This window comes from Phaeoacremonium minimum, assembly GCF_000392275.1.
Source record: "Phaeoacremonium minimum UCRPA7 unplaced genomic scaffold PA7_03_scaffold_288, whole genome shotgun sequence".
Taxonomy (NCBI): domain Eukaryota; kingdom Fungi; phylum Ascomycota; class Sordariomycetes; order Togniniales; family Togniniaceae; genus Phaeoacremonium; species Phaeoacremonium minimum.
In genome coordinates, this window is record NW_006921193.1 from 481537 (window position 1) to 493367 (window position 11831).

At 49.0% G+C, this 11831-nt stretch overlaps 2 protein-coding genes across 2 annotated transcripts; both read right to left on the reverse strand.

Moving 5' to 3' along the window:
* Positions 1-2149: 2149 nt before the first annotated feature.
* On the reverse strand, positions 2150-3085 carry UCRPA7_3579 (putative hscarg dehydrogenase protein; the record flags this gene model as incomplete). Its single annotated transcript, XM_007916117.1, has 1 exon — positions 2150-3085. The coding sequence occupies one exon, from the start codon at positions 3083-3085 to the stop codon at positions 2150-2152; it is 936 nt and encodes a 311-aa protein (XP_007914308.1).
* Positions 3086-6250: 3165 nt separating this feature from the next.
* On the reverse strand, positions 6251-7907 carry UCRPA7_3580 (putative sugar transporter protein; the record flags this gene model as incomplete). The annotated part of the gene is made up of 3 exons (XM_007916173.1): positions 6251-6550; positions 6603-7712; positions 7767-7907. The coding sequence occupies 3 exons, from the start codon at positions 7905-7907 to the stop codon at positions 6251-6253; spliced, it is 1551 nt and encodes a 516-aa protein (XP_007914364.1).
* Between the last annotated feature and the right edge of the window lie 3924 nt (positions 7908-11831).

Sequence of the window (11831 nt, forward strand, 5' to 3'; positions counted from 1 at the left end):
AGTCTCAACGGCTCCTGCGAAGTCAAAAGCAGGGGAAATGGCTGGTTTGGTGTTAGGTGCGTCTTGAGCCTGTACCCCGGAGAACAAAGAAAGAGCGGCTACCGCAAAAGACAGTCTAGAAAACATCTTGGAGATCTCAAGGTGAGGACAAGCAATTCAATGAGAAGTGTCGATCGATGATGATCAAAGCCTTTCAGAGCAAAGATCGACCAGCCGCGAAGATTTATACTCGTCCATGCCCTTGAGAAGCTCGACAACACATGATATCTCGTCATCTAGACCCTTCTGACTGCTTAGAAGGAGCTAAGGGGACTTTCGATCGTAAGCTCATGTTCTTGGCGTAAGAGAGGTTGGGTTGGACGGTTACCATAGACATCAAGACAAACTTCACGAGACCGAATCTGACGAGCCTGAGTACACTGTCACTGGGTGGAATTAGGCCGATGTATGGTTAGTAATTACCCTGGAATCTGGTACCAGCGGTATTGCTGATGGGATAGGAAGTTCGGTCAAGGCGGAGACTATGATATTAATAGACGGGTGCATGAGAACATGCCCAGCGAACTACATTTCCAGAGCCACGGCTCCACGGCGCCTGCCGCTTAGTCCAGGGTCAACTTGAAGGCTAATGTAGCAACGTTGCTGCGGGTCCCAGGGAAGCACAATGATTCGGGAAGCTATGGATTTCTTTCAAATTTAGCTTCTTAACTCGATTCACTCAACATTAGACGAAAGGGTTTCAAGGCCGGGGCAGCTACTGTTGGGTACCGCCAAGCTGTGTTACACAGACATATAACGATGGTGGATCTGCTCTTCATATGCCCGTTTCACTCAACAATAACCCAACACTGTGTGTTCACTTGCAAATGCCTTGAAGCTGACGCTTGAACAAATCATCTCTTTACGTGATGACTTGCGTGTGCTCGCATTCTTCGACCAATTCGTTCTCGAGTTGACTACCTCGGTGAGATCCGTAAGACTTTTTGGGGACGTGCAGCCCAAGTAAATTGCAACCCAAGAATGTAAGCCATAGCACCCGCAGTGCAATCTCTGAACCGATATGCTCGCTAGTTTTGGACGCTACAAGGATCTTCCGGCTTTATTTCTCTACGTGCAATCATGCCAGACAGACAAATTAACGCCTTAGGTTAAGTCTTTCTACTACTGACTTAGACGGTCTTGTTAGAGTCTCAAGTCCTCCTTGTTTATTTTCAAGGTAAATAGTCATTAAGTTATAGGATCGACTGGATTCTGGAAAAGAAAATTATCGTCGTGCAAGTATTGCTACTATCATTAGCTGCAGCTTATCTTACTGCAAATCACAAGAGAGGTCAAATTATTCGCTGTCAAGACTTCGAGGGAGACAAATCGAACTCTAGGAGGACTTGGCAAAGTGCTTCCGAGGCCGGGTTTAATGAACGACTAAAACAGACTTTCCTAGTCAATTTCCCTTTTTGTTAGGTGACGCAGGCTCTGGCTTCAGTCCTGAAGAAGAGTCAGCAGCTCCTTAAACGACTCCTAGCACAACGTCTGATTTGTTACTGCGCCATAGTTTCCCGCGATCTAGGAAGTAGTCTATTAAGGGTCACTCAAATCATACCAATACGGCAGGCAAGGACAGGGGAGTGGGCCAACAAGAAATTCCACGTCCGTACGCGTATGTGGCTCGTATTTGAATTACTGGATTTGTACAGAAGTGTCCGTATTTTGCTTGTATTTGTTGGTAAGCTGCAAAAGTCATCCATTGTCCTCACGTCCCTTCGCGGTATGTCAGCACTTAAATATTTAAGGTTAGTTCGAAGGAATGGAAATGGGTGTATGTGAGGAAATATCATGTAAGCAGTGGGTAGGAATATTGGGTGACATCGCGCATAATAGACTTGCGGTACTCCGCAACGGGGAACTTATTGATAGGTGACAAAGTCGTATTTTTCTCTGAGAAAGACTCGCGTTGACCAGACTCATAAGTCATCTTCAAAAAAACATTCTATGCCAAGAACTTACTTCTATTTTGAGCGCTAAGCTCTAACTCTTCTAGAAAATGTCTTTACAAATGCCCAATGCGTTTCTCATGGTGTGACGACAATATCCAGACTTCAACAAGAGCCCGCCCTTTTCATGTCTGTACTTATCACATGTCTTATCTAGTTTAGGCAAGCTGAAGAGGATGTGCCTCCAGAAATTCGTCCAAAGTTGTAAGTCTACCGCGAGCCTGGGCCGCAGCCCAAGCAGTCGACTGCTCCTCGCCAGGACCAAAATAGCCATACTCTTCTTGAGCGCGATGTCCATCGACCCAAAGCTGAGGCACAAATGGCATTGCCTTTGCAAATTCATCATAGGAGATTTGCCGGTAAACAACAGTCTTGCCTGTGTTCTTAGATATCGCGGCTGCAATTTCCTCCAGACTATACAATCCCTGAGCGGCGTGGAAAGTCTTGCCCTCGTACTTGTCGGGCTCCGCAAGAATAGCACCCACAAACTTGCCCACATCGCCAACAGCATCAAGGTAGGGAAGCCGAACTTTAGAAGGGACAGGACGGGACATAACATATGTGCCATCCGAGGTCGGCTGTGGACCTAACCATGGCTGTGTCTGTAGGTTTTCCATGAAGTATGCTAGCGAGACGAAAGCACTTTTGATGGACAGGCTCCGTATGTACTCCTCGGCCTTTGCCTTGGCGTCAAAGGGGGTAACATGCGTGTATCTGCCGTTGGACATTCCTGATACTGATGGCAAGGTACTGAATATGATGTACTCGAGACCCTTCTCCACCGCAGTGTCAGCGATCAACTTTGCAGTATTGAATTCGGCTTCAACAGCATCAGGCCCGAAGGAAGGTGTTGTCATAATGTAGACAAAGTCTACGCCGGTCAGTGCTGCCTCAAGAGAAGCCTTGTTCTGCATGTCGGCTGAAACGACTTCAACATTCTGAGCTTTGAGTTTCTTGGCCTTGTCTGATTCAACATCACGAGTGATAGCCCGGATCTTGTACTTCTGAGAAAGTTCCGAGTCACTTAGAACATTGTTGATAACTGAACTCCCTTGTTGGCCGGTAGCGCCAAAGACAGCAAGAATTTTGGACATGTTATAGGATAATGGTAGAATTGTTGAGATTGTGAATTAAGAGTTATTGAGTGAAGGGGATTTGATTATGTATTGAATTCTGACAATCAACCTGAAGTAAGTCTGTCGTCGAACTTATATACTCGTTCAAATTGGCCATTGTGAGGCGATTTGACGGTTGTTAGTGATTGTCCACCGCCGTCAACTTCGGGTAAGCGCCCACTTTCACACTATCGTAAATGAACTGAATGGAATGATTTGGGGCGATGGTTGTGGGGGAATTAGCTAAGCTATAACGTAGAAGCCGGTGGCGTGCCTCCCAAATCTCGATGAGTCAGAGTTCGACCGCCGCCTTTTCCGGTCGAACTGGAGTAGCGCAATGCTGACATGTCTCAAACCGCCGTTTCGACAAGCTTGATCAAACCATCCAACCAGACAGTACATTGGCTCTCTTACTCAAAATTAGCATCTTTCATTCTTCCTGGAGTGTGCTGAGCGCACCGCCGTTCTAGCCGGGCCTTTTAACCTATAGGGTTCGTTGAGTCCTAGTCGAGATAATACGATGGCTGATGGTGCCAATGAGCCTCAGGTCAAGCGAAGGAAGGTCCGGAAAGGGACCCGGAGCTGCTGGGAGTGCAAAGGAAGAAAAGCCAAGTGTACCTATGCAACGCCTGAAGACACGATATGTGATGGCTGCTTCCGGCGTGGTACTAAGTGCATCAGTCAGGACCTGCCGGAGCAACCCTTGGGTTCAGTTGATCGAAAGCGACAAATGGGGAACCGCATGGTCCGGGTTGAAGCACTTATTGAGAAGCTTGTTAAGAATACTGGAACTGGATCGTTAATTTCCGGTGTTAATGGAGGCGCTCTTGATAATCTCGATGCTGGCAAGCTCTCATCTGCGAATACCCTGGTGCATCCCTCGGAAGTAATTATCTACTTACCATTGAAAGCCCCTGGTCCATATTACTGACGATTTACAGGGCATCACGGCAAGCCGTAACCCAACTTTCGATTCCTCTGAAACACTTGTCAATGATGACTTTGAGCACTTTGACAACTCCAATTATGAAAAGATATCAGAAACGCTGTTGGCTATATACCCATCTCAGGAGAGTGTGGATATGATTTTGAGAGCATCTGGCCCCATGCCCACGTTCTTCCATCAACTGGTAGCGCGCAAGCTCTACAAGGAAATCCAAATCACAGAAAAGCAAAAGCATGAGCAAATGACTGAGTTGAGCATTCGCCATACCCCGAAAACTCATCCACTCGTAATTGTGAGACAGATGCTTTTACTGGCTATCTCGTTCCGCTACATTCATCCTTCCATTCACCATGAGCTCAAGGGTTTCAATGGGTCACCGGGAGCCAAGATCCAAAGCATTGCAGACGCTGCCATTGACCTAGTAACCAAAAATGACAAAATGGTAAACAATCTCGAGGGGTTAGAATGTCTCTTACTCGCATCTTCATTCCAGGCTGATTCAGGCAACCTTCGTGCTGCCTGGTCGATAACACGGCGAGCTATGCTTACGGCCCAGTTGATGTGTCTTCATCACCACAAACGGCCCCCTTTGACATCTATACAATCAAAGCATATCTGGGATCCTCAGCTCCTCTGGTATCGAATTGTATACTTTGACCGTTTCTTCAGTCTTATTCTTGGAATGCCCCAGGGCTCAACAGATATCTCCATGGGGATCGCGCCTCCTCTCGAAGATGACACGCCTATGGATCGTTTGGAGCGAAGACACTGTGTTTTAGCAAGCCGTATTCTCCAACGAAATGACAACGACTCTAGCTCTGATAGTCTTACTGACATACATGCTATTGACATGGAGCTCCGCAAGCTTTCTGAGTCGATGCCGAGTAAATGGTGGCTTGTACCGAACTTGGCCTCCATTCAGCAGGATGATGAGTTGTTTTGGGCAACAATTCGTCTAACCAATCAGCTGTTTCACTACATTCTTCTGAGTCACTTGCATCTTCCCTTTTTGCTGCAATCATCGCCAGGCTCCGAGGAGCACCGCTACGAGTATAGTCGCATGGCTTGCATCAATGCGAGTCGCGACCTTCTACAGCGATACATGGCATTTCGCACATTCAACCGCAGCTCATACTGCTGTCACAGCATGGACTTCTTTGCTATCACCGCGTCCATGACACTTGTTCTTGCTCATCTTGATGGTCATGGCTCGAACAGACATTCAGATAGCGTCCTGCTTCATCAGCGGACGGCCGATCGTGCCATCATGGAAGAAACCCTCGACAACATGGAACAGGTCGGTACACTGAACAAAACCAGAACTGTGAGCGAGAGGGGTGCCGGCGTATTGCGCCGACTTTTGGCTATCGAAGCCGAGGCTGCGCGCGGATCGACTTACCGGGTGGAAAAGGGTGATTGCCGTCTGCATGATGCTCGTGCTCTTCGCCTGACTATCCCCTATTTTGGCGTCATTACCATCACTAAAGGTGGTCCGGCTTCCAGACAAGAGCAAGGGTTTCCCATTCCTACGCCTATTGGCGCAGACATGGCCATGGGGATGGAGCCACAGAGAACCCTCTCAGGCAATGGCCTGATAAGACCACCAATTGGCGAAGTCTCTTCGACTTCACAGTCTGAAACAAACTATACTTCCACTACGACAATGCAGCAGAATAACCAATCGTCAGCTCCTGATTCTAGGGTGCTGAACCCGACTTTTCCAACACTGCAGATGGCTGATGATAACGACACCTTTGCCGGTTTCAAGGGGCCATCGGACAGCCTCATCCAAACACAATCATTCAATCCTGACCTGACGGTACGCCAAGAGGATTGGGTGTTTGACGACGTTGATATGTCACTCTTCGACTCGCTCTTGAGAGAATCTGACGCACAAGGAGGTGGCAATGGTGACTACTGGTGGCTTTTATAAAGGCAGCATAGGCATTGTCTCATGCTTGATAGGTGGCGATTTGTTGGCTGAGGCGATGATTTTACAGCTGCAATACGCAAGAGCTATCGCCAAGAGCGATAAATTACCTCATAAGCAAAGCACGGATCAACGGTGAATTGGAGTGTAATTTCAAATCGTGATCATTGACTCAAAATTCGCTAATGCTACTTCACAAGAGGCTCTTGACACTTTGGGAGCTTAAATAATCCTCGGGTATCCTAGCCCCTCACTAAATTCTTCGCATTTAGTGAGTCTCCTCAATATCGTGAGCAGCACCCTCTCGCTGCTCAACCTTTGCGCGGCCATCCTTCTCGGCGACGTGGTGAGCACCAGACTCCGCTTCCGGGATGCCGAGCATGTTCGCGCCCTTATCGACGTGGTTGGCGCCACCGAACAGAACATCAATCTCCTCGAGAGGAATCTGCTTGGTCTCGGGAATGAAGAAGTAGACGAAGACAGCCAGGACAAAGTTCATTCCCATGAAGAAGAATAAACATTTGAGGCCCTCATTTGCCAGGAACTTGGGGAAGAACTGCTGGAAGATCTGGAAAGACAGTTAGTAACCTGTGTCATGATGGAATAGAGCTGTTACGTACCGTGTTGCCGACGTTCTGCATCTGAGAGCACATGCCGACGGCTTGCGCACGAATGTTCATGGAGAAAATCTCGGAAGTCCAGATCCAAGTGGCAGCTCCCCAGGAAGGCTTGTAGAAGAAGATGAATAGGAAGAGCAGGAAGACGATAGCGATTCCAACAGGCTCGGTCTTCGCGCCATCGTGAGTGGGAGTAGCGAGGCCAACGATAGATACAGCCAACATGCAGCATCCCATACCAATGGCACCGACAATGAACAGCCAGCGACGACCGAAGCGATCAGCAGTCCAGACAGCATTGAGAGTGAACAGGATACCGAAAGTGGCGTTGAGAGCGTTGATGAGGTTGATCTTCTCGGCATCTTTCCAGACCTTCTTGTAGATAGAGGTAGAGTAGCTGTTCAAGGTACCTTGGCCAGAGAGCTGTTGACCGACATTGATGACGAAAGCAAGATACAATCGCTTGCGAACCGAGGGATCCTTAAACAAGGCGGTGTAGGAGCTGCTGATGGCCTCCTTCTCATACTCGAGAGCCTCTCGGATGGCAGTGAGCTCCTCCTCGACCTCCTCCTCGGTGTCTCGAATCTTTCGGAGAGCGGCACGGGCAGCATCGATGTTGCCGTTCTTCTTGAGATGCCAGCGAGGACTCTCAGGCTGAAGAGGGAGCAGGATGATGATGATGATAGGGACGAGAATCTGAAAGATGACGACCATCTTCCAGTCCCACTCTCCGAGCGCCTCTCTGCGCTTGCCACAGGCATAGTTGATCCAGTAGGCAATGAAGGAGCCAACGGAGTAGAATAGCTGCCAGAATGCCATGATGTAACCACGGATGTGGGCTGGAGCCATCTCTCCGATGTACACGGGACCAGCTGTCAAGGCCATACCCTGACCCATACCGATGAGAACACGGCCGGCGATGAAGACGCCGAGCTTATGGTACGGGGCAAAGGTCTGCATGAAAGTTGCAATTATTGTGATGAAGCAGCCAATCATCATTCCATATCGTCGACCGAGGTAATCAGCGGTCGGACCACCGATAAACCAACCAGCAACAATGGCACCAATAGTGTAAGCCGTGTTGATGAGACCGATCAAGTATGTGTCTTTGTCCTGAACAGCATTATTAGTACACACAGCGATGACCCTGTATATGAAGAAGCTCACGAGGTCAAGATCGAACCAGTCCAGCCAATGCTGAGATCCCTGGACGGAGTTGAAAACTGAGGCATCATAACCATAGAGCACCATGCACATGGCAGCCACTAGGGAGATGTACCAGTTGTAAAGACGCTTTGCGGTCACCATCTTGACGGTGTTGGCAGAGGCTGACCGGTCTGCTGGGTATCTAACTTGACGATTCGGCCCGGGGCACAAGATAAGAGACGTCTATCCGGTAGCGACAAACACAAGACGCCGACCTTGGAGCACGAGAAAAGAAGGGATGAGCGAGGAAGAGGGGTGAGAATGTAAGTGAGGGTGGCCGACGAATTTATCTGCGAGATAGGAAGATCCCTAGTTATCACCATGCACGATTCGTTGTGAAGACAGTCGATAGCGACCCAGTTTTCGGACCGTCTTGGCCAGTCATGAGGCCTGGCTTCTGAAGAGTGACAGGGGCAAGGACTCAGTTTAAGGGAGAGATGGAGGGGAGACGCGAAAGCTCACAAGCCTTCTTTCTCACTCTTTCCCTCTTGGACATGGCTGCGTTGCTTCCCCAGTCCATAGTCAAACCGCAGCTGTCTTCCCCGTGGAGTCGGCCCTTAAGCTCGTGTTAGGGCACAATCTCCAATGAGAGTCTGGTTTTCCCCAGATGGATCACAGTAAAATTGGCCCGTCGCCCCTCAATGTGGTCTTTCTGGGGCGCCGGAGAAACTATCACTCTTCAGATTCCACCAATGGAAAACATCCTCAAGGCTCTTAGCCGTCGCTCCATGGTAGTGGATCTGGCGATGGTATGGGAGCTAAAGTCGTGCAACTTGGCCATGTGCGCCTCGAAGGCTGGGAAACCGGGATCACTGAACACGCTAGATGTTCTTATAGTTTGGCGTAAACGCTGGCGCCGCTCGCCTCTCCTTACCGAGCATGCAGCGTTCTTTACAACCCACCAAAGGGCTCATCAACTGCACCAGTCACGGGCTGCTTGCTCCCCAATGGCAATGGGAATCCGTTGGCTGAAGTAGTGACTAATGCCCTGTCATTGCATGTTTAGGACTTGCCGAATTCCGCCCATCTACCCGCGATGCCAGTAATCTTGGTTGAAGACCACGAATCAATCCTTCCATCACGGCTGATTGGGACCCTGAACTTCCCTTCTGGGCGACCTGCCTTGCATTCAGTTGCTAGGGTAAGATGCTTGATTAGAGTAGTATTTTGGGAGTCTTTCTGTTTCTATCGACTATTGATCACTTCGAAGGGCTGACTTCTAGTCCTGAGAAATGACGGTTGCCGAGGAGCCCGCGATTCGTCAGTAAGCCGGCGGGGCGTTCTTGGTTTGTCTTGTCCCGCAGTGCCAATTTTACAGCATTTGAGCCTCTTCGACCTCAGCTCCCGAAGAGAGTCCCGCTGAAACTCTTTATTGGCGGATATCAGTATTCGAGTTTGCCTAGCAGTCTTCGTTTCAACTTCATTGCTCATCACTTCACTGCTTTCTTGCGTGCCAGGGAGACTTGAGCGGGAATGCGTGACTGCCATGTGTTGTCATCTACACTTGCCGAGTTCATTCAGCGGCGCACGCCGCGTAATGACACTTATATCAAGACTGAAGGTGCCCGTGACCTCAGCCTTATCGAAACAGATATCACTGAGGTACCATCCCATCCAAGACTAGTAAGTCCAGACACGCGGCTGAGCCGTAGTTGCCTTCGATGATTCGTCCCAAGACATGATGCACAGCGCCTAGACTAGAACCGTTCAAAGGGGCCGGGCCCAAAATTGTCAATCTCGACGCGGCTAGAACAGTGCGGACGTGACAGAAGGATTCGAGCATGGGGTGTCGAACTATTGACCTCCTGTGAACAAGGCCAAATTTTCCGTCAAACAGATTGGCGGCATTGTGTTCTTCCACCAACAGCGGGGAAGCATAACTGGGGGTGGCTCTGTGGGGTAGTGCAACTGGAGCACGTCCGGGGTAAGCGGATAGTTTTGCCGGTCAACAGAGCAAACCATATTTCAAATTCCGAGAGGCAAGCGAACGAGTCTTAACGTCTAGGCACTAATGAGATTTGTTTACTCCAAGTCCTGTGAAGTGGTGATATCCATGGCGAGCAGAGTCCCATATCACTACCATCTCCTCTTCAAGATGATTGTGCATTATCTGTTGCTCGACTAAAGCCAACGGATGTAGCAATAGTGCGCATGCATGAAGGCTTACCAGATCAATGAGGCTTGTACCCGGAGCCTCTCGCGTTTCTCGGCTCCCCCAGCATTGATAGCTTCTAGATCCTTAAGTTCTTTGCGTTGCGCGTTGTCTCATCGTGATTGAGCCTATAGGTGAGTTCCAAGGTTCACTCAAACGGCTTTCACAGACATCCAGACAAACGCCAAAGATGTATGCTAATATCTCGATTTTCTCAGTGTTCGTTGTGATTCCCTTTGCATATATCTATGTATTCGAATCTATCAAATAGCCGAGCCAAGCTACTGGTGAAGCATCCTTTTTATCACCCACAACAAACCACAAAGATTGAAGACGATATTAGTTGAACATCAAGAGTGTATGCTTCCATTTGATCCATGCCCTCCACGTCACGACTACGATAGCAATCGATTCAACCACAGAACTTTTGTAGTATTCGTTGACTTCGTCGGATCCCACCGTTCATTACTGTGATTGTAAACGAGGCAGCACCATAAGAGTCTCAACTTGTTCTATCTGCAAAGACGTATTCGCAGAAACAATGGGGAGATATGTCCGCGGTAGACTCTCAGTACACGCCTTTGGCAAGTCGATGCTGCTTATTCCTCTGATATCTGGAAAGAAAGCCAGTATGAGCAGCGACGAGCATATTGCACCAAGAAGGTCGCAAGAAGAGATACCAACGCACCGAGTCTTTCCGGATTGGCGCACATCTGAATATATGTGACATTGGTGCCACCAGATGTGTCAATAACAGTAGTCAAACTCCACCAGACAACTCGATACGACAGGTCGATTTCTGATGGGGCCTAGGGTATGAGAGTGTCAGCAGCGAGCCCAATGAGCTAGATCATGAGATTGGAGCCATACTGACATGTGTTCCTGCAGTACTGCAAGTGCTGTTACACTGGCTTTGTGAGGCCGCGTTTGATAGGCAGGACTTTTGTGACGCGATATAAACTTGCCGCAACCAGTCCATTGCGAGTATTTTGGGTGCTTGCTTTGCTCATCGTTACATTGGTCCGCGACCGATGTGAACTTTTGCGGTGATGATGGTGTTCCCTCCTAAAAGGGGTGTGATCTGTCCTCTGGAGGTATTGGTTTTCAGTAGATGTGGGTGATGAAATGCCAAGTTGCCAATATCCAAAGCGATCCTTAACCGTCTGACCACATCATGTCGGGCCGTTAATGCTTGCACTGATAAGTTCGAGATACAGAGATTTCAAGAGTTTCCAGTGATCTTGGTGGAGCGATCCAATATGGGCAACCTCAACTGAAGTCTCTATATTCCAATTGTTGAGACAGTTCATCCAGGTATCAGCACGCAAATCAAAATGTTTCATCTCTATCGCGAATGGCGATCCTGCATTGGGAGGAACTTGCGGAGGATTGGAAGTGGCTTTGTACACAGGCCGATGAGTCCTGAAGAAGTCCTGGTCTTCTGATCCGTAAATATCAGGATGTGATTCGAGCGCCAGACATGTCGAAGCTTGTCCAGACGTGCTTAGAACGACCATCGTCCTCCCCCTGATATAGCTGTCCGGGCAGTGTTTCGCTACTTGGAACACTCGGCGCTGGTGAAACCAAGAGAGATCCCTTGGTCGGAAAAGTTTGGTCGGCACAGCTTCGACCGTCATCCCATCTTGATGCGGTTGCCGATAGTACGAATGAGAGCTACGATGTGTCGCATCTGCTAGATTCGCGAACCCCGATGGGCTATTTGACGTTCCGCAATCTTCATTCTGATCGTCTACGTCGTAGTAGTCTTCTCGACCCCTCCGTCGTTTCTGTCGCCATGGTTGGCTTTGCTGCCTCGACTCCGCGTTACCATTGTAGAACTGCGAGTCTATCGATTGATCGGAAGGTCCTTGGGC